The 23,076-nt window shown below is 49.8% G+C and overlaps 1 protein-coding gene across 1 annotated transcript in view; it reads right to left on the reverse strand.

Annotated features, from left to right (window-relative positions):
* PMFBP1 (polyamine modulated factor 1 binding protein 1) overlaps nt 1-23,076 on the reverse strand; it is a 244,713-nt gene that overhangs the window by 75,734 nt on the left and 145,903 nt on the right. Inside the window, exons 8-9 of the mRNA XM_034788878.1 lie at nt 21,626-21,709; nt 17,296-17,487 (exon numbers count right to left, since the gene is read on the reverse strand). Of these exons, the coding sequence (XP_034644769.1) occupies nt 17,296-17,487; nt 21,626-21,709 (276 nt within the window). The remainder of the gene's footprint in view (nt 1-17,295; nt 17,488-21,625; nt 21,710-23,076) is intronic.

The raw sequence follows: 23,076 nt of genomic DNA on the forward strand, positions 1-23,076 counted from the left end.
CCCAACCTCCTCCCCTCTCCTCCCTGCACTATTCCAAGGCCTTTCCATATTCCCCTTCACTGCTCCGACACCCCATATTCCCTCACTCTGCACCCTAAAAGTTACAAGAATCTGAAAATGACATAAGCAGCTGATGTTAGGGTGGTTTCATGTCAGGAACCCCAAGACCGAATGACGCAGTGACTTGCTTTCCTTTGATCGCACTCAGGTCCAGTTACATTACATTATCCTAATGTAATGGGAGAGGGGATAGCTCAGTGGTTTGAGCATTGGCCTGCTAAACCCAGGGTTGTGAGTTCAATCCTTAAGGAACCACTTAGGGATCTGGGGCAAAATCAGTACTTGGTCCTGCTAGTGAAGGCAGGGGACTGGACTCAATAACCTTCGAAGTCCCTTCCAGTTCTAGGAGATGGGATATCTCCATTTATTTAATTTATTTTTAACTGCTCACTAGAATCCTTCTTCCCACTAATTTCTTTGACAGCATTTCTAAAGTAAGATTGGAATCTGTATATGGATTTTTTTCATAGATTCCAAGGCCAGAAGGGACTGTTGTGATCATCCAGTCTGACCTCCTGCACAGCACAGGCCAGAGAACTGCCCCACAATAACCCCTAGGGCAGATTTCTGAGAAAAACATCAGATCTTGATTTTAAAATTGCCAGTGATGGAGAATCCACCACGACCCTCCGTAAATTGTTCCACTGGGTTAATCACTCTCACCGTTACACATTTATGCCTAATCTCCAGTCTGAATTTGTCTAACTTCAACTTCCAGCCATTGGACTTTTCTCTGCTAGATTGAAGAGCCCATTATTAAATATTTGTTCCGCACATAGGTACTTACAGACTGTGATCATGTCTCCCCTTAACCGTCTCTGTGTTAAGCTAAATAGATTGAGCTCCTTGAGTCCATCACTATAAGGCAGATATTCTAAGTCTATAATCATTCTCGTGATTCTTCTCTGAACCCTCTCCAAGTGATTAACATCTTTCCTGAGTTGTGGGCACCAGAACTGGACACACAATTCCAGCAGCGTCACACCAGTGCCAAATGCAGAGGTAAAATAAATTCTCTACTTCTACTCAAGATCTCCCTGTTTACGCATCCCAGGAACAAGCTAGCCCTTGTGGCCACAGCACTGCCATGGTTGCTCTTTAAAATATTGCTCTAAAACCAGAAATGATGGTCTCATGGAAGAACTTCCCAAAGATGTCCTGCAGAATGCAGTTGGAGAGTCTAACATGGGGGTTAGACTAGCTGACCCTTGTGGTCCCTTCTAACTCTCTGGTTCTGAAAGCTCCCAAGGTTAGGCAACCACAGCATGTCACCTTGCGCCACCTGGAGCCTGGCAATCCCGTTCCTTTTCTCCAATGAGCTGCCAACCTGCCCTCCTGTCTAGCAAGCAATTTGCTGCTTTGTCAACTGGCCGACTTTAGAGCTAACCTGGCTCCTCTTACTCCCAGGGAGTGGTCTCATTGAAGCCAATGGGATTCATATGCGCAAGTGAGTCTTCACTGCTCTGACCCAGATGTGGTCCCTAAACCCCTCTGGTCCATACACAAAACCCAGTCATCCCAGGTCAGTGCTTTCAAGTTTCAACCCAGGCTAGCTGGCTTGACTAAAGGCCGAGTGAGGCTTTCACTTGGGCTGGTAACCTGCCCACTTTGAAGTGAGGAGGCCAGCTAAATAACTCAAGTGCTGATAGTCCTCCAGTCCACCCAAAATTGCCCTTGTGTGACCAGAAGGACAGACAAGTTCTCCCACAATTCACTGGGAAAGAATCATAGAGCTTCTCAGCACACTGCAGCACAAAGAGCCATGGGAGGTGCCCCCAGAAGTCCTAGTGATACACACTGAGGAGCGCAGCCCCGGAGAGGACACAGTACGTCAGATAGGGCTTTGCAGTGTGGCTGCTCACACCTGGACTAGGCTAACCTGGGGGCTCAGACCTAGGAACCAATCACCCAGGTTAGCCCTGTATTGACGATATACCCAAAGGGAAGCCAACGACCAACAGAACATGAAATCCTGACCCAATGCTGAGCGCTATAGCTAGTCAAGCCTTCCTGAGTCTACGAACCCCTGATCAGCCTGGCAGCCGGGCACTGCCCAAGCAGGCTGGATAATATGCATCCTACTGTACTTTATTTAATAAGTTCTCTTAAAACCTTGCTGCGAATCAACACATACATAAAAGACAAGACAGGGAAACAGAGGAAATGCTGCAGGCACAGATGCAAGTGGGATGACAGCCCCATAGTAACTGGAGCCCACGGCATTGGCGTATGCGGAAGGGGCAGCACCAGCAGGATGGTTGCAAGGTGTTCCAGGTAAAGCGCTGATGCCCGTGGAATCGCAGCAAACACTGTTTAATTCTGTCCTCTAGAGAAGGGCAGAGCACGAGGCACAAAACCTAAGGAACAGTAAAGAGGGATGTATGTAAAGAAACGCCCACGGGGAATCTGCGGTGTTCCAGCTCACGGAGCTAGCAGCTGTAATAACGCCGTTTGCACATAGCCACAATGACACTGATGCTAACATCAGGTCTTTTGTCTTAAAGCGAAGGCTTTCCCACGGATATTCAATGGAGTGCTTTGCACACAGCACATCAGCCAGTTTAAAAAACGAATTTACTGACCATGCATTAACCTGACAAAATACAAGGAAAGGGCTGGCCACAGGATCAAACTGCTCCTTAGCAACACTCTGGGGAGTCCACACAAGGCTGATGCCTGCAGCCCCAAGCATGCTAGGTCAGTGGTGCTCAAACCACTGTGCATGGCTCTTTGGTGTCAAGAACTGCCCTTACTGCCGTCCTGCAGACAGCTGGCTAGTCACATGGTGCTGGCTCGCCTGGCTTTCGGCTGCTAAATTTAATTAAGACAGCTAGAACAGATCATACACTTTCCTAATATTACTTTTCCTAGTAAGCAACTGCTGCTGTTGCTGCCACAGGCATGTGCAGCCATGAGTGGGAGGAAGGAGATGGTTTGTGCCAGCACAATTGTGCAGGAGAATCTCACTATGTACTTCTCATTGTAAAATATCCAAGAGCTGCTGTGTAGGCGCTTTACAGGCCGAAGGAAAGAAATGGACGTGCCCTGAAAAATGCACTATCCACATTCAGATGTGACAGAATCGGGAAAGGGAACAAACAGCAGCGAGAAGGAAGCAGAATGGCTACAACCATACAAAGCGACAAAGAGTCCTGTGGCACCTTATAGACTAACAGACGTATTGGAGCAGGAGCTCTTGTGGGTGAATAGGCATATCTCCGACGAAGTGGATATTCACCCACAAAAGCTTATGCTCCAATATGTCTGTTAGTCTATAAGGTGCCACAGGACTCTGTCGCTTTTTACAGATCCAGACTAACACGGCTACCCCTCTGATACTTACAACCATACAGTCTTGCAGAGACTACCCAATAGATGAATGCACACATCTCAATGGTTCCATTACAGTCCTACAATCATTCTGCCAAGCTTTGTAAGTCATGGCCATGACTTCCCCGATCTTTATTGTTATTTCTGCCCCGAAGTATGTCCCTCCAGAGCTCAGAACGCCCTGACATACACTGAAAAATACAATAAAGAAGAGTTACATAATCAAACAAAAGACACCCTCATGGTCACTTCAACCTGGTCTGCCTGATACCGAGCAAATCGCCTCTGGGAATTGTTACATCTCAGACTGTGTCTTGCTGTGGGAGTCGTTGGGGCTTGGTGATCGTTATATACTTGTAAAACACTGACAATGACTATTTAATCATTTTCCAATGGAAAGTCAACATGCCCACAATGCCCTGGGTGTGCCAGGATGCTCCCTGTTTGCCATTCACTAAAACGATGCCCGTCTGCCATGACAAACAACCAGCCTGTTCAAGAGCTGGGCTCAGTTTAGGGCAAGGCTCTGCAGACACCAAATCAGGCAACCTCTGATTTCTGTCACGTTTCCCATCTTCCCTTGGAGTTTATCTGACCAGCTGCTGTTCCCACAAGGCAAATTTAAATGAATGAAAAGAACGAGCGTTTTCGATACTGTATCATGTGATCTGGAAAGTCCTAGTTTGGATGAACTAGCAAAATTCCAAGAATCAATCACCACGATGCAGTGTCGTATTCTAGAATGAACTACCAGCGGAGAAACCAAAATGAGGATTTTAGGAGATGGACCCAAGCTTCACTGTCTATTTGAAGCCTCTGACACTGAATGCAGGTTCCTGCCAAGGGTATTGACTCTTGTGTGTGCCCTGCTGCAGGCAGCAAACAGGGCCACACCTGCACGTGAGGGGAGCACCTCCCTGCACGAGCAGGGTCACTCCAATCACAGTGGCTGCCTTCCTGACAAGGCGAAATGCTCCAGGAATCAGCTTCACGTCGAAACACATTACAGGCTGAACGTGTCCCCACTTCTCCTGGGCAGGGGTTCAGGCACATCCCGCAATGCCTGTGGAGGTTAAGTGTGTGTCTACACTGGAATAAAAGACCTGCGGCATGACTGCACCTGGCCCAGGTCAGCTAATTGGCTGTGGGGCTCAAAATTGCGGTGAAGACATACGGGCTTGGGCTGGAACCTGGGCTCTGGGACCCTCCCTCCTCCTGGGGTCCCAGAGCTTCCAGACGGAGGCTGAACATCTAGACCTGCAGCCCAAGCTCCGTGAGCCTGAGGCCTGGTCTATACTACCCGCCTGAATCGGCGGGTAGAAATCGACCTCTCGGGGATCGATTTATCGCGTCCCGTCGGGACGCGACAATCGATCCCCGAATCGGCGCTCTAACTCCACCAGCGGAGGTGGTAGTAAGCGCCGCCGACAAAAAGCGGCAGAAGTCGATTTTGCCGCCGTCCTCACAACGGGGTAAGTCGGCTGTAATACGTCGAATTCAGCTACGCTATTCACGTAGCTGAATTTGCGTATCTTAAATCGACTCCCCGCTGTAGTGTAGATGTACCCTCAGTCTCTGGCCTGTGTGTTTAACTGTTCTGTAGTCGCACCCTGAGGCCAGTTCTTCAAATGTCTCTCGCCTAGTGTCGTGACTTCCTGTAAGTGCACACACAGACCCTCAAAGTCAGCACACGTTTCCCATCTCCTCCCTCCCTCACGGTGTTCACTGCAATCCTCCAAGCCTTCTAGCTGATGTTTGACTTGAAACACGCAGGGACTGTGTAGAGGAGAGCAGAGCACAGTTCAGGATCTGTACTAATAAAAGAAGACCCTGTCATTCCATATTATGGTGAACCTGGAATCCATGGAGTATGAAAAAACTCCCAGAGTGTCAGGTTGGGGGCTTGGTTTGGTACAGCTGGTGCATGAAGTCATTCTGTGCTTACAGCGTTTGACAGAAAATGGACCCAATCAGAAGCAGATGCTGATTATTCTGAATAACCACCCTGCTCCCCACATCTTGACTACTCTTCCCCCCCCTTTACACCTGCAACCTTCCTCTTCAAGCCCTCCTGAGAAACCACCTTCTTCCCCAGTGTCTCCATCAGAGATACCAACCCCCTCACCAACGCCTGACATTCTCAGCGTGATGCACCTTTCCAAGTACATCCCACAACCGCTTTCTCCGGAGCCAGTGTTTTCCCTCCCGCTCATGCCAGGGTGCCTGTAGCCTACAGTGGGCGGCACAGGGGAGGTCCTCTGAACTGATTTGCTCAGGCACTGTATGCAACTGTCCAGTAATAGATCTACAGCCAGGATAGCAGCTCCTTAAGCTTCGCTCTTCCTTGGCAGCATGCCAATGGTACCGGGCATATTTTATAATACCAGTCACTGTGTCATCACTGGAGTGACTACGCAGCGTCCTCTGCAGTCTGTTACGCTCAGCTCTCTGCAATGTTCGGACGTAAATGCTCCTGCCTTCGGATCCATGTCATGGTTCGAGTGTCCCTTCCCTCCCCATCAGCGATACTCTGACCAAGGCTCGCGAGCTGCCATGGCTCTTTAATGTGTCTCCTTCGGCTCTTCGCAGCACAGGATACTAAAACAGAGTCCTTTACTTATTAAACAGGCTAAGTTATTAGCCAATCAGGAGGCTTTTACTATTATCCTATTGCAGTTGATCAAGTATTATTATTTTATCAGTCATTTTGCTGTGAGAATTACATGTATATAAAAACTCAATATTTCCCCTGCCCTACGGTTTGAATAGGAATCTGTAGTCCCATAGTAAATTACAATGATTTCACACGACTGGGGCTCTTTTGGGTGATGCTGATCACTAATTTGGCTCCTGAACCACTGAGGTCTGTGTGTCACTGCTCTACGTATCCAACTGCATGCCGTCTAGCACCTCAGCAGAACACAGGGTCCGCTCTGGGCCACAAGGAGCCTCACCCATCCCTTAGCATGCCCCACTCTGGGTGACCCCAGAACTTGCATGGAAAACCATGTCACTTCCTCAGATCAGAAGCACAACACTGGGGTAAGCTCTTCCCAGGACTGTACTCCTCTGATGAAGTGGGCATTCACCCACGAAAGCTTATGCTCCAATACTTCTGTTAGTCTTAAAGGTGCCACAGGACCCTCTGTTGCTTTTTACAGATTCAGACTAACACGGCTACCCCTCTGGTACTTTTTCTTGTTGTTACAGCACAGATTTGACACTCTGGAAATGCTCCCCTCTTCCTGAAGTTTATTAGAAAAATCACAATTCTATAGCTGTAATTCTTTCCATTCCTTTCTTCATTCTGAATTAAAGACCATCCACTTCAGAACCCAGCCAGGTGCTTTCTGATATCAAGGAAAGTGCCTGAAGAATAAATTGCTCCTATCAGAAATAAAGCATTTTCGTTCTGCCACAAGCAGGGAGATCTGTGTTTCTAAGTCTCTCCAAAGGCAACTCCATCTTTACTGCTCTCTCTCCTTTTCCTTTGATGCACAAAGCCTGCACATCACAGGGCTGTGATTGCGTTCAGCTTTGGAGCAGTAGAATTGTAAATATTCATTGGAGTCCAAGCTAGTTTTCCCAAGTCTCTCCTAAGGGCTCTGCGGCTATGCAAACAGCAGCGGCTGTGCATTAGCCTCCCGGCCTGGAGGCTGCCTGTTTCTCCACAGCCCTCAGGACTACTTCTTTACAGAAGCTGCACGGAGTGAAGCCAGCCTTAACGACTATTTCAGCCAACAGCTCCCTTGTTTTCTTTATTCTCACCACATTTGACAGGGCGGGCTATCGGTCCCTCACCACATCATACCTACCATGGACACATACCTGCTCTATGCTATGACACTGATCAGTTGCTGACAGCTGGCATCAGCAAAGGTGTGCAGACACACTCCCAGCTTAGTATGGGCACCAGGCGTGCTGCGCACACTCATGTAGCCCCCGTCCTTGAGGTACAAACCCCGGGCACAGGCCCAAGTAAACTCACAAATGCCACACACCTTAGGGGCACATGTCTACTCCCCACACCCTGAGTCCTAGGAAGACAAATGGACGCACTCACATATGCCCTTGAACCCCTGGAGTGCCCACGGGCACACTCACATACACCCCCCTACACACACACCCGGGTGCGTGCCCACGGGCACACTCGCATACACCCCGCTACACACACCCGGGTGCGTGCCCACGGGCACACTCGCATACACCCCCCTACACACACCTGGATGCGTGCCCATGGGCACACTCGCATACACCCCCCCTACACACACCTGGATGTGTGCCCACGGGCACACTCACATATGCTCCCCCCCCCCCGTGTGGAGTGCACATGGAGACATACAGCAAAGGTGCAGTCAAGGGCATGAGTCACTCTAGGTTGACAGGACACAATCTTGCCCCTCACCAAGGCTGCCAGGAAGGTAACAGGAAATTTATTAATGTCCAGGCAACTCAGTCTGCACAGCCACTAAAGGAATCACATTTGCACCCAGAAACAGGCTTCCCCAGCCTACCATGCTGGTGCTAGGACAGCCGAGGCGTGCGGGGGAAATGCTGTGTGGGCGTCTGAGCCAGCCCACTGAGATCTGTGCAGTTCAGCCACGCACCCCCCATTGTCTTCTGCACACACTGCAGTATGTACTCAGCCTCCCTCCAGGGTAACTCTTTACCAGGTGACCAGGCAGATCAGAGGCACCTCCAGCTTCCTAGGAACGGTCACCCCTTCTTCGTGGATGAAGATTTGGCCACCATGACCCACACACTTGTTACCTGGCTGTGTTCCCGCAGCTCGCTGTACCTGGGAGTGACCGCAGAAGCAGAGACTGCAGACCATGCAGAATGTGGCACCCCACCTCCTCGATCGGATGAGCATAACACCCTACGATCAGCTCCCTCCAGTGACCCTGGCTGTTGCCTGTTCAAGACCTTGATACCCATGTCAAACCACCGACCGTCAGGACCCAGCTCCATGCAGGACCTGCCAAGACAGCTAGCTCCTTTGGGGAGTCAGCCGAGGAGCACCGTCGTCACAATAAAGCTCTCAGGTGAGAGGCTGTGGCTGTGATGTAGCCTTTATGAGGGGATTAGACCAGTTCAGGGCAGGGGGGCCGGCAAGGCCTGCCTCTCTGAGAAAGCTTTTCCATGTAACCAGAATGATTATTACAATGTGTGCATTTGTGTACACACCTGGGTCCCCCACCAAATATACACCCCCTGCCCCCCGCATGGATTCCCACAGCCAGGGAAGGGAGAAGACTCTGAAAACAAACAAGGACTAATTTACCTGACACTATGGTACAGGTGGAGGGGCATTTAGAAAACCCAGGGACAGACTCTGAGAGGTCAGGAAACTGAAATCAGTCAAGTCAGAATTGTTACTGGAACTACAATTCTGCTTCTGTACTGGTATTATGAGAAGTGATCTGGCAAGGCTTGGAGCAGTGTGCATTTTCCCGTTAGCCTCTTTAAGAACTGACCCTTTTGGTCTACTGCTCACTGAGGACAGAGCCCTCTGCACGGACGGCCAACCCTTCGGCCTGCAAGCTACAAGGAAATAGCTCAAGACTCTCCGATACTTGCTGGCGTCTCTGTCCTGCCTACAGCACTGTGAGCACATCGAGTCACCAGGATGAAGAGAAGAGTAATTCCCGCAACAAAGAACGCCTGGGAACCTGCTAACTGACCAAGGCTCATCTTTTCTTTACAACCTCCTGTCACAGCCGCTCAAATTCAGTGGGCTACGAAGTACTATGAATGGGACAATCAACCTGCCAACAGTCAGCCAGCAATGATTTCTTCCTAAGACCAGAACTCAGCCCCCACTGTGCAATTAGCACCCTCTGAGACATGGATCCATTTGGAGAACATCCAATTCAGAGAGACAAATATATAACGGAAAGGAGAGGCAGAGGAGTGAGAAAAGAAAAAAAAAGTCCTTCATAAAAGTCCAAAATAAATAGCCCACAACTTGCAGGGATCCTTTCTACATAGAAAGAAACAAAAATAACAGGGAACAAAGCTGATCTTGTGGTGACAAGGAGCCCTGAAACTCATTGCTGGTTCTGTCAGTGACTCAGTGTACTCGGGAAAGTCAGTTAGCCCGTGTGCTGCATCTGTACAATACTTGCCCACCTCATTTCTGCTAAAAGATGGAACATGCTGGAGAAGGGGGAAGTATTACTCTCCTAATGATTAGTGCTCAGTTGGTGGGAAATGAAATATCAACCACCTATGGTTTAATACAGGACTTTGCGTGTAATACAGAAACTGCATGGATGCTGCTGCAGGTTCAGTCCTGGCACAGTTGTCACTAGTACTCCATGCATCAGGACCCAAATGGGGGGTTCATGGGGAGCGTGCTGACTGCATCCAGCTTAAAGTTTGCTGAGGACATAAAAATTGGGGCAGTGATAAATAATGAAGAGGACACGTCACTGATTCGGGGTGATCTGGATTGCTTGGTAAACTGGGCACAAGCAAGCACTATGCATTTTAATGCAGCTAAATGTAAATGTACACACGTAGGAACAAAGAACGCAGGCCATACTTACAGGGCGGGGGACTCTACCCTGGGAAGCAGTGACCGTGAAAGAGATTTGAGAGTCCTGGTGGAGAATCAGATGAACAGGAGCTCCCAGTGTTGACGCTGTGGTCAAAAGGGCTAATGTAATCCTGGGATGCAGAGAGAGAGGAATCTCGAGTAGGAGCAGAGAGCTTATTTTACGTATATATTTGGCTCTGGTGTGACGCTGCTGGAATAGTGTGTTCAGTTCTGGTGCCTGCAATTCAGGAAGGATGTTGATCAGTTAGAGAGGGTTCAGAGAAGAGCCAAAGGAATGATTAAAGGCTTAGGATACCTGCCTTATAGTGATGACTCAGGGAGCTCAATCTATTCAGTTTAACAAAGAGAAGGCTAAGGGGTGACTTGATCACAGTCAGTTTCTATAAATTTAATAACGGGCTTTCAGTCTAGCAGAGCAATGTATATCACGATCCAATGGCTGGAAGTTGAAGCTAGACAAACTCAGTCTGGAAATAAGGCATAAATCTGTAATGGTGAAAGTAATTATCCAGTGGAACAATTTACCGAGGGTTGTAGTGGATTCTCCATCACTGACAATTTTAAAAATCAAGATTGGATGTTTTTCTCAGAAATCTGCCCTAGGGATTATTGCGGGGCAGTTCTCCGGCCTGTGCGACACAGGAGGTCGGACAGATGATCACAATGGTCCCTTCTGGCCTTGGAATCTGTGAAAAGTGTAACCGCTTTCTTTCCAAAACTGGATCAGACAGAGAGGGGTTAAGATGAGGATGACGATGGGACTGGTTTCGGCGTACTGCTTGCCCCACTGCACTGCCAAATTGCTCGGTGAGCTGAATGAGTTCCTCCCCATCATGGCATTGGAAAGGCACTGACTGTGTGTTCTTGGAGATTTCAATCCGCATGCAGAGGATGAATCTTCTGCGCTGGCTTAGAGTTTCCTGGTATGTCTACGCGGCAAGCAGAAACCCGGGGCACTGTGTCTCAGAACTCAGGTCAACAGACTGGGGCTCACCCAGTGGTACTAAAAACAGCTGTGGGCTCAGGTTGGAGCTTGGGCTCCGAAGCCCACCCTCCTCCCAGGCTGGCCATTACCTCTACATTTGAGGCTGGGGCTCATCTCTCCTGTTGTTTCGATGGTCTGTCCTCAGAAGGGCTGCAGAGAGCTCGGAGGGAGAGTCTTGTTCTGCTGACTAATCCCATGAAGGTTTGGTAGGACACTATAATACTCTTATGTTCTCCACCACTGACACGGTGGTCCCATGGCACCTTCTTCACTGGCTTTGTTCTGACAAGGTCACCCAGGCTCACAGGTGATCTGCAATAAATGAAGCGAGAGGGGAGACAGCTGGCGTGCTGGTGCTGGTGCTGATCAGCCGCACAGGGGGCAAAGAACTAGTTATATTCCTTCACTGTTGCATCCATAAAAACCTTGGTCAGCAGGTTTGTTTTGAGTGGTAGTCAGAGAGTATAGTAAATCAGTCCTGTCTCAACGTGGTAGCTGGTCTGAGTACTTCCTAATGTGAAGAAATTGCTTGTTGCTCTGCAGACAGGATTGATCAGATTAGGGATGAGTTATCTGCTTCCTTGGAGGGGGAGCAAGACCCTGTCCTCTCTGCAAAAGTCACAGATGGTGATGCTCACTAAAGTACTGGAGGTGTTGGGAGAACTTTGTCCCCACAACCTGTGCTTTGGAGCCACATCTTCCTGGCTGGTGAAGGCCAGTGGAGAAGTACTAAGCCTCTAGCTTGTGGTGATTGTCAATGCCTCTCCAAGAGGGCTGGCTGCCTATTGCTTTGAAGGATGCAACATTGCGGCCTTTGCTCAAGAAGTCAACACTCAATACAGACAATCTAGCTAATTATCAACCCATAGCACACAACTCCTGCTTGAGGACACTTGTGGCGAGACAACTCTCTCAGTATCTAGAAGTCCTTGATTGCCTGGCTCCTTATCAATCTAGGTAGAGACCTGGCTAGGGCACGTGGACTGCACTAGTCACAGTGGTTGATGATCTCCTCTGGGCTGTGGACGAAGATCAGGGTCTGTGCTGCTATCAGATCTCTCAGCTACCTTTGTTACCACTGATCATGACATGTTGCTGACTCACCTTGAAATTGTGGACCCCCAATTTCGTTTTCTCTCGGAGATCTGAGCAGGAAGTCAGGTATAACTGTTCCTCTGCTTGAAGAGCTCTGAGACGAGAGGCGGCGGAGTGTGACATTCTCCGTCCTGTTCCAGGTGTACAGGGGGCCAGTAGCAGGATTAACGAGGAGGCCTGAGGTCTGGTGTTTTCCGTATGCTGACGCTGTACGTCTCCAAATCATGTGACCCGTACGATGCAGCTCAGTGCTTCAGCCACTTCCTGGTGGAGATCAGGTCCAAGATGAGAGTGAGCTGGCCACGGCTCAGCGCACGCAGGACTGAGGTGATGCTGTGGGTTGGGGGAAGGAGCCGGAGGAGATGGTATCTATCCCTGTGACTGAGGGAATGTGTCTGCTGCTAGTTATTAGCCACCCAGCTGCTGAATGACGATCCCGTTACAGCAGTGGCCCAGTCATCTGGTGAGGAGGCTGATTTCTTTCCTTTCCAATGCTGACTGGGTCACTGTGCTCTCTGTGGGGCTGCCCCTTAAAGCCATCAGAGGACTGGAGCTGGTGCAGAACCACAGCCTGGCTTGCTGAGCAGGGCCTCTTGCTGGGAGCCTGTGCCCCAGGATCTGCACTGGCAGCCCAACGGACTCCGGCTGGAAATTAGGGTGCTGGGTCCAACCCACCAGAGGGCTGCACAATTCATTGCTCCCATTGGCTGAGCTGCACACTCAGCCAGGCCCCTCCTCCCTATGGACATTGGTGACAACTGGGAAAGCAGAAAAGCCTGATTTCCACTGAGACCAGAAATGCCCAGGATTGGCCTGCCCGAGGGACCCCTCCCTCCCCACGCCGTACGGCCCCAGAGGAGCTCGAGCTGGAGTCCCTCGTTATCCGAGATGGGGCAACTGGCAGGAGTCAGGAGCTTGCACTTCCCATCTGGTCTGAAATAGCCCAAATTCATGGCCTACCAAAAGCAAGTGTGTTGGGGGGGGAGGGATAGCTCAGTGGTTTGAGCATTGGCCTGCTAAACCCAGGGTTGAGAGTTCAATCCTTGAGGGGGCCACTTAGGGATCTGGGGCAAAATCAGTACTTGGTTCTGCTAGTGAAGGCAGGGGGCTGGACTCAATGACCTTTCAGGGTCCCTTCCAGTTCTAGGAGATAGGATATCTCCATATATTATTGCTTCCCTGGACAGAAAGGAGCTTTGTTTGTAGGTGTTGGCTGGCAGGCAGAGTTCCCTCCTGAATAATGATTATAATGCTGCCGGATTCTATTGTCATGCCACGTGTCAGAGAACCCAGATCACTGTTCAAACATCCTACTAATGGCAGTGAAATCACTGTGTAACTATCACAAACCTCTCCTCAACAAGTAGCACGTTTTAAACGTAGGAGCCTAAAGTTAGGCCCCTAAACCCATATTTAGGCTTCTAAATCAGTGGCCTGATTTTCAAAATGCTGAGCAGCCAGCAGCGCTCACTGGAATCAAGCTGCCTAAATAAGGGCCCGGGCGCCCAGAGCTAATCTCCGAGTTCCCAGATCACGTACGGGACAAGCCAGACGAGAACCATCCTGCATCTACTTCTTACTGATCAGACCGACTGCGATTAACAGAGAAGGTGAAACCAGCGACAGCTGAGCAGTTATTAATGGGACGCTCACCAAATCCAGCACTATGTAGACATTAGATTTTGGGAAAGCAAATGATGTATAATTAAGAAATGTAGTGAGAAAGAAGTAATTGGAGGAATAATTCAAATCCATAAGCGTGGGGGATCTTACTTGTCACCATAATTAGAGCACAGCAGATTACAATTCTTCAAATAAGGAAAAGGGCAGGAACATGGCTAAGGGCTGACTGAGTTGGGTTCTGTACTGTCATCACCAGAGCATGCGAATGCCCCAAGATTTGCAGTTAAGATTTCTGTTGGGGTGTGAACAGCTGGGGAGGGAACCACACAGAAACACAGAGTCAGTTAAGGCGGAAAGGGAAAGGCTGCTAGAAAGCAGATGAGTTAATGTTGCCAAAAGCACTAAGAGAACTAAAAAGCACTTTTACAAAGCTATCCAGAGAATACATGCCCCAACTAAAAGCGAAGAAGGGGGACAAACCAAGATTGCATCTGAAATGGTTGACACTGGACTCTAGATCTCTCTAGCAGAAATAAAGGGGGGAAAAGATTGTACAACTAGGAAATCAAGAATATCTTATTAAAAGAGCTATTCAAGTATATAAAGGTTGTTACAAGGAGGAGGGAGAAAAATTGTTCTCCTTAACCTCTGAGGATAGGACAAGAAGCGGTGGCCCGGCCCATGCTGCTTCCCCTAGCTCCCATTGGCTGGGAACGGCAAACTGCGGCCACTGGGAGTTGCGAGCAGCTGGGCCTGCAGACGCTCAGGTAAACAAAGCGTTTCACGGCCCGCCAGGGGCTTACCCTGAATAAGCCACGAACCAAGTTTGAGAACCCCTGGTCTAGACAATACTTAGTCCTGCCATGAGTGCAGGGGACTGGGCCAGATGACCTCTCGAGGTCCCTTGCAGTCCTACAATTCTATGATTCTATTGCTAAACATCAGAGAAAGGAAGCTTTGGGAAAGCTGAACATATTCAGTTCAGCGGAGCCAAGTGATATGAATCCAAAGATATTACAGAAATGAGCCCATGAATGAACCAAATCAGTAACAATCATGTCTGCCGTTACAATTGGGTAAGTCTAAGGCCAGCCCATCTAGGGCTTGACCAGCTGTCTCTGTGACAATAGGAATTGACTCCTAGAAGGTGATGAGCAAGGAGCACTAAGCAGCACTAGCCCTTTATAAAGAAGGAACTGAGCTGCAGGAAGGGCTTTACAGCCAGGTGTGCCTGGGGTGGAGGGCTCTGCTCAGGGTGCTCACCTTTGCAGACGGGGATACTACTCACTAGTAACTGGTCCCTGAGCATTTGCACTTGTAGGCTATGGCGCCCCTGGCAACGAGCTGTGGAACTGCCTTGAAAAGCCCACTGGGGTACACGAGCAGTCAGGCATGAGGGTGATATCATCATGCGACTCGGCACAAGGGAGTGCACCCCCCTCAACAGCCTTAGATCCTTCTCCATAGAGTCCAGAGCCCTGACACCGAGCAGAACTCTGAGGTAGAGGGAAAGCGGGTGGGTCGTGTGAATGCACAGAGGTGACTCTTGGGAAGTAACTTCGCTTTCTTCTTTGAAGGCCTCTGTGGGAGATTAGCAAGCAGAGTTCCACCAGGTGGACGATGGGCAAGGAGTTCTTAGCTAAATATGGACAGCCCAAGGAGCAGTCTGGTGAAAGTGTGCTCTCAACTCCAAGTTGCTGCTTTGCAAATCTCCACCACCAGGGGAATCTGTCTGAAGAAAGCTACTGATGCTGCAGTGCCTCTTGTGGAGTGGGTCTTCCTACCAGCAGTTACTGGCTTCGGAGCTAAGATGTAACAACATTCTGCACAACTCCTAATCCAGTGAGAGTCTCTGGTTGGTAATAGGTTCTCCCTGTTTGTAAGAGGACTACGTTAATGAGAACTGCATGTCTGTTAGTTTGTGCCGGAAGTCTTCACATGGGACAATTACAGCCCAACATTTTGGTGTGCTCTGCAATTCATACCCCTGTAGTCCGTACTGTGGTGCAGTGTAGATATGTGCAGAGCCAGCAGGAAGGAACATAAGAATGGCCGTGCTGAGTCAGGCCAATCCATCTAGCCCAGGATCATGTCTTCCGATAGTGGCCAGTGCCGGGTATTTCAGAGAGAGAACAGAACAGGGCAATTATCAAGTAATCCATCTCCTGTTGTCCACCCCAGCTTCTAGCAGTCAGAGGTTCAGGGACACCAGAGCATTGGTGACTATCTTGGCTAATAGCCACCGATGGGCCAATCCTCCATGAACTTATCTAGTTTTTTTTTTAACCCAGTTATTCTTTTGACCTTCACAACATCCCCTGACAATGAGTTCCACAGATTGACTGTGTGTTGCATGAAGCAATACTTCCTTGTATTTGTTTTAAGCCTGCTAACTATTAATTTCATTGGGTGACCCCTAGATTTTGTATTGTGTGAAAGTGTAAATAACATTGCCCTATTCGCTTTCTCCACACCATTCATTATAGACCTTTATCATATCCCCCACTTTATCATCTCTTTTCTAAGATGAAGAGTCCCAGGTTTTTTAATCTCCCCTCACATGGAAGCCATTCCATACCCCTAATCATTTTTGTTGCTCTTCTCTGTACTTTTTCCAATTCCAATATATCTTTTTTGAGATGGGGCGACCACATCTGCACGCAATATTCAAGATGTGGACATACCATGGATTTATATTATATAGAGGGAATATGATATTTTCTGTCTAATTATCTATCCCTTTCTTAATGATTCCCAACATTCTGTTCACTTTTTTGACTGCCGCTGCACATTGAGTGGATATTTTCAGAGAAGGCTCCACAATGACTCCAAGATCTCTTTCTGGGGTGGTAACAGCTAATTTAGACCCCATCATTGTATATGTACAGTTGGGATTATGTTTTCCAATGGGGGTTACTTTGCATTTATCAACATTGAATGTCATCTGCCATTTTGTTGCCCAGTCACCCAGTTCTGTGAGATCCCTTTGTAACTCTTCGCAGTCTGCTTTGGACTTAACTATCTTGAGTAATTTAGTATCGTCTGCAAACTTCACCACCACGCTGTTAACCCCAACATCATTTATGAATATGCTGACTAGCACAGATCCCAGCACAGATTCTTGAGGGACCTGGCTATTTACCACTTTCTACTGTGAAAAATCACCACTTATTCCCACCCTTTGTTTTAACCACTTACTACTCCATAAGGGGACCTTCCCTCTTAACAGGAGCAGCTGAAAGCACAGTATCTGACCAGGAGAGATGTTTTTGTGTTGGGGTACAATCTGAAAAGAGAACTTTTGGTGTGTTATCAAAAGAAGCTGTTTCCTGCTATTTGATTCTTTCGGTGTTCAGAGACACAGGACTTTGCATATTTTTTATAAACAGATAAAACTGCATCAAAGACATACCTGACCCTCACCAATTTCTGCTCCCTGCCGGAACACCCACAGCACCTCAAACTGCCACTAGCCACTCAGATCGAAAAGGGGCAACAATAATAAATGGCAGTATCATCTCTCTAGCAGACATGGTGGCAATCTCAAATCACCCCAGCAGAGCACAGCTCTCTGGCTCCAGCTGTAGGTATTGTGCATGTAGCCATATTCTCCAGCTTGGTGCTTCAGTGTGTGTCTTACCAGCAGGCTAGCATCCCGCAGCTCGGCCTGGAGCCTGTGCACTGCTGTCTCTTTCTCCCGCAGCTCATCCTGAACATCAGCAAGTCTCTGCTGCAGCTCTGCCTGCTCCTCCCACTGGCGTGCTGGCATCTCACAGGAAAGACTCCCACTGGCTTTTTCCCAGGCCCTCAGGCTGGACATCAATTTCTCAATCTGATGGGGGAGACAACAACTCACCAAAGGAAGCCTGGGGCTAGCCCCGCCTGGCAGCCCTGTGGCCGACACTGTGCACACATATATACCCTGCTGCCCGCGGGTGCAGTCTGCAGCATTGCCTTCCCAGAGACCTGGGGTGTCATTCTGATGGTCTGGCTTCCAATTCCCTGTGTGATTCGGACTCCAGCGGAAACTGCCGCCAATCCCTGCAGATGCTGGACATTAAACTACCCGCTCTCGCCATTACGCCACCAGTTGAATTCTCTGTGTCTCTTGCCTCAATGCCTGGCAGAGTCTCAGCCTAGACTGGCTGATGGCGCTAGGGGAGGATTCCATTCTTGGCAGGGTGTGGGCTTTTTGCTTTGTTTAGTATTTTCTAAATGGACAACCAACCCGAAATTCTCAATTACTGAGGCACAATCTTCACTCATTGCTATATTTGCTTTCCACAACCAACTCTCTGAATAACTTTTCATGAGTGATGTACCCGAATACTTGGATGCTAATATCTAACTGTATTCTTAAATTTATTCACCTAAATTTGGGTTATTGCTTATTATGCACTATATGTATCTTATGACTTTTAAAACAAACTGTATTTCTGGATAATCTAAGCACTATACCCAGATGTACAGACACTATTTTCTTAACCTGTGTACTATATAATTTTTTAACATTAGCTTTAATCAAATTTGTAAGTATTTAAAAGATGAAGGTTCAGGGAATGCCTTCCTGTCCCAGCCAGGGATGACAGCGTCTGCCTGAGAAGAGAGAGAGAGGATCCCTTCCTCCCGCTGCCTCTTCCAGGAGACCCCAGCAGTTTTAGATCATGGGAATTTTCTTCTCCTTGCTGGCCCCCCCAGAGTGACCGAGTCCCCAGAGGGCTGCTGCAGGGTGACTGAAACAGACAGAGACCTTCCCAGGTGAGAAGCACTCAGAGGAAGTGCTTCCAAGCAGCAGCCGCGGAGATTTCTGTTAAACACTGAAAAATGGGGTTCCTCCTAATCTCCCAGAACGACAAGCTGTCTCCTGCGCTTGCAGGACCAAGTCCAGCCCCTTCCCTGTCTGCACTTGTGACCGTGCCACACTTTCAGGGTAACTGCATCTGTACATGCCCCGTGTGGTCCAGTCCAGGAGTGCCCAGCCTGGTCTCAGGTCTCCAGCTGCCGCCCTTGTCCCACTCCCTTCTGGCTGCCCAGCTCCCTGCCTTACACTGTCAAATCCCTAGCAAGCCAGCTCCGCGTCACGGACATTGCTTCTCCCCCAGGGCTCTGAGCAGGGCTTGATGGCCGTGGCCACTCAGCTCTTCCTATGCAAACACTTTCCTCCTTAACGTAAACGCATTACAGAGAAAACCTATAAAACCAGTACACATTCCTATATGCATGCTAACTGTTACCCAGAGGTCAAAGTCTTCCCAACCCTTCTGTGAAGGTTGGGACCCGCTTGGACCGACGGTCCTGTCCAGTTGCTGGATCAGGAAGAAGGCCCTAAGTCAGTGTAAACGTTGCCTTTTTATATCAACATCCCTTTCTTTGTCAGTTGTCTCCAGAAAACCCAGTTTGAACCAGTCCATGAAAGCCTCTGGGGAGGGGGACACCTCTCTGTGTGCCAACTATATGATCCGCCTTAATCACTGGTGACTGTGTTTGGTTCCTGGAGGAGCAGTGGGAACCCTCCCCCTTGGAGCTGCATACAATCCCTAGCCCACACTGACACAAAACATATTACGAGATGGTCCCCAAAGACATCACAGGCAGGTGCAGTATCTGCCTCACTCTTGTTACGCTGGGGAGATATCGGGTTCTGCCTCTCCCTGCTTCACAGGTCACTGGGAGAGTCCATGGAGACCAAGCTCAGCTCGCACTCTTGGCCTCTCCAAACCAGAAGACAGGGAATGCAAAATCTGGGGCCAGACACCATGGACAGGGAAAGGCCTCGCTGGCTGTGCCCACAAACAGAGAGAGACTGAGATGGCCCAGCTCTGTGCCCCCTGCACTGCAGAAAAGGTATGAAGGGGCCAGGGTCTGTATGATGGGATCAGCTTGTGCCCCGACATTAGAGAGAAAGTGGGTACAAGCAGAGGGGCTGGTTGATGGGACCTGCCTGGGCTTCTACATTGTGGGGTGACTATAAGTGCGGTGGTGGGGAGGGGGCTGCACTGCAGGGGAGATGGATATAAGCAGGGGGGGGTGCAATGTGGGGTGTATATAAGTAGGGGGATGCAATGCGAGAGAGATGGGTATAAGTGGGGAGGCTGCACTGTAGGGGTGATGGGTAGAAGCGGGAGAGGCTGCACTGCGGGGGGGATGGGTAGAAGCGGGAGGGGCTGCACTGCGGGGTGGGTGGGTGGGTATAAGCGTGAGGGGGCTGCACTGCGGGGTGGATGGGTCTAAAGCGGGAGGAGACTGCACTGCGGGGGGGGATGGGTAGAAGCGGGGGGGGGCTGCACTGCAGGGGGGGATGGGTAGAAGCGGGGGGGGCTGCACTGCGGGGGAATGAACTCTCCACTGATGTAACAAATTGCTTTCAGTGCAGCAGCACAGTCTCTGAGATCTCCTGGGGCGGAGCAGGGGGTGCAGAAACGACGGTGAGGTAGGGATGCCAGGGGGCTAGTGGCCTTTGGGAAGTTTAGCACCCAGCTGTACAGTGCCAGAGGCACCTGCGGTACGAAGGATGGTTAAATCTTCGCACTCCTTATACGTTCCCGGGAGCTGAAAAGCTTCATCTGCCTGGACTGGAAGCTCTGCCCTTCCCCTGGCCGCTCCTAGCCTGCACAGCCGTCCATTTCCCAAGTAATGAGAATGGAGTTCGCGGGAGTCCCCGCCTGATGATTTATCCGGGTCACAGAGAGGACAGCCGGCTAACTGAGGTTAACAGCTTTCTTGGGTTCATTTCAGAAAGACATTAGCATGGGGCTGTATTAAACAATGATGTGCCAAATCCTGATTCATGCCCCTGGCGAGCTCCCTGTCAGGCAGGGGACCCAGCTGACAGGCAGGGCTGCGCTGCGCTGCTCGCCTGGGGGGCAGGCCCATAATTCATGCTCCTGGTGCTCAATTACACCTGACCTGCCAGGCCGTGGCTCCGGTACCTCACCGGCTGAAACAGCCCTGGGTGGGCAGCCCCGAGCCTTCGCCAGTCAGGAGTCAGCCCCCTTCCCCCCACCCCCCATCATGAGACAAGCTTCACAACAACAACTTTAAACAAATGGGTGTTTCTCACCTGCCGCCCCCCTCCCCCGTTTGCGTGTGATCAGCTCAGGGTCACAGTCTGGCCTCACCGACACAACCAGAAACACAGGCCTCCCTGACAAGAGGGGACCCTTGACCTCTGCTCCCCCTGGGCTATGGGGAGCTGCTAGCCTTGCCTCTCTGTGCCCCTCATGCCCACGCAGCTGCCCCTTCATATTCTCCCTCTGGGCGACTCCATGGTCTTCTGCCCCCCACCTGTTGGTATATTCACTGCCCTATTTCCCTCCCTTTTCCCTCAGTCTCCTCCACTTCATGCTATCCCCTCAGCCTCTGCCCTCCCCTGTACCCCCATCTTCCTCCTGCTCCCCCTCACACCCTGCACCCCCAAACCTCCGCCTGCTTCTTCCCCTGCACTTGTGTACCCCTCCTTCCCCTACACACTATACCCTTCCCTACTTCCCCTGCACCCCCATACTCCCGCCTGCTCCCCTTCCTTCCTCTGCACACCCAGTCCTCCGCCTGCTCCCCTTCCTTCCTCTACACCCCCTGTCCTCCGCCTGCTCCCCTTCCTTCCTCTGCACCCCCAGTCCTCCGCCTGCTCCCCTTCCTTCTTCTGCACCCCCAGTCCTCTTCCTGCTTCTTCCCCTGCACCCATGTACCCCTCCTGCTCCCCTTCCTTCCTTCCCCTGCACCCCCCAGTCCACCTTCTGCCCTAACATTCCCCAGCTCCCCCTCAGGCCATCTCCTACACCCAACCTTCCCCTGCACTCCTTCAGTCCGATTCCTGCCCCCTACCTCCCTCTATGCCTCCTTGATCTGCCTCCTCCCCCCAGCTAGTCCTTACCTTCTTTTTAGTAACAGGTCTATTTACATGATCTCCATTACTACTCAACTGTCCTATTTCTAACAAGCTTGTCTTCCATGCACTCAGGCTGTCTTACCGCTAACATCTGCTCAAGCCGATGGCCTCGTAGAGCCTCATTCTCTCCTGCTACCTGGGCCAGACACGCATTACACTCCCCAAGCTGAAGAGAAAGGGAAACATATTAGACATTCAGCTCCACCTTAGAATGGCCATATTGGGTCAGACCAAAGGTCCAGGTAGCCCAGTGTCCTGTCTTCCGACAGTGGCCGATGCCAGGTGCTTCAGAGGGAATGAACAGAACATGGAATCATCAGGTGATCCATCAAGTGAACACTCATCATCATACCAACAAACCAACTGCACGTCTCTGCAAACCAATGGCAAGTGCCACTCTCATGTGTCCTTAACACAACTCACACATCCCCCTATTAATCAGTCCTTGAAGGCTCTGTCATACAGGAAAAAGGGGTAAACAGAAAGGTGGTTAAGTTTGCAGACAATACTAAATTACTTGCGATAGTTAAGCCCAAAGCTGACTGTGAAGAGTTACAAAACTCACAAAACTGAATGACTGGCAACAAAATGGCAGATGAAATTCAATGTTGATAAATGCAAAGTAATGCACATTGGAAAACAATCCCATATAAAATGATGGGGTCTAAATTAGCTGTTACCACTCAAGAAAGAGATCTTGGAGTCATCGTGGCTAGTTCTCTGAAAACATCTGCTCAACGTGCAGTGTCAGTCAAAAAACGAATCGAATGCTAAGAGTCATCGGGAAAGACAGAAAATACCACAATGCCACTATATAAATCCACTGTACGCATATACCTTGAAATACTGCGGGCAGTTCTGGTCGCCCCATCTGAAACAGGGTAGATTAGAATTAGGAAAGGTGCAGAGAAGGGCAACAAAAATGAGAGGAGTGTGGAGCAGCTTCCACACGATTAAAAAGACCGGGGTTGTTCATCTTAAAAAAGAGCCTGCTAAGGGGGATATGAAAGAGGTCACTAAAATCATGAATGCTGTGGAGAAAGTGAATAAGGAAGTGTTATTTACCCCTTCACATAACACACAAGCCAGGGGTCACTCAATGACATTAACAGGCAGCAGGTATTTCTTCACACAGTGCACTGTCAACCTATGGAACTCATTGCCAGGTGATGTTGTGAAAGCCAAAAGCATAACTGGGTTCAGAAAAGTATTAGATAAGTTCATGGAGGATCAGTCCATCATTGCCTGTTAGCCAGGAGGGTCAGTGATACAACTCCAGGCTCTGGGCGTCCCAGAGCCTCTGACTGCTGGGACTGGATGACAGGGATTATTCACTCGAGAATTGCCGTTCAGTTCTCGCTCTCTGATGCAATACAGCACCCAGGCATGGAGTTCGGCCAGCACAATGGTAAATAATGCAATGAAGTGAACTCTGCTCTAGTTAGGTCCTGCAGCCCTGCAGAATGCTCCGTGCACCTGGGATTCCAAGGCCTGGCCAGTGCAATGGTTCTGCAGCAGGTTCAGTTTGCCAGG

This window comes from Trachemys scripta, chromosome 13, assembly GCF_013100865.1.
Source record: "Trachemys scripta elegans isolate TJP31775 chromosome 13, CAS_Tse_1.0, whole genome shotgun sequence".
In the NCBI taxonomy this organism is placed as follows: domain Eukaryota; kingdom Metazoa; phylum Chordata; order Testudines; family Emydidae; genus Trachemys; species Trachemys scripta.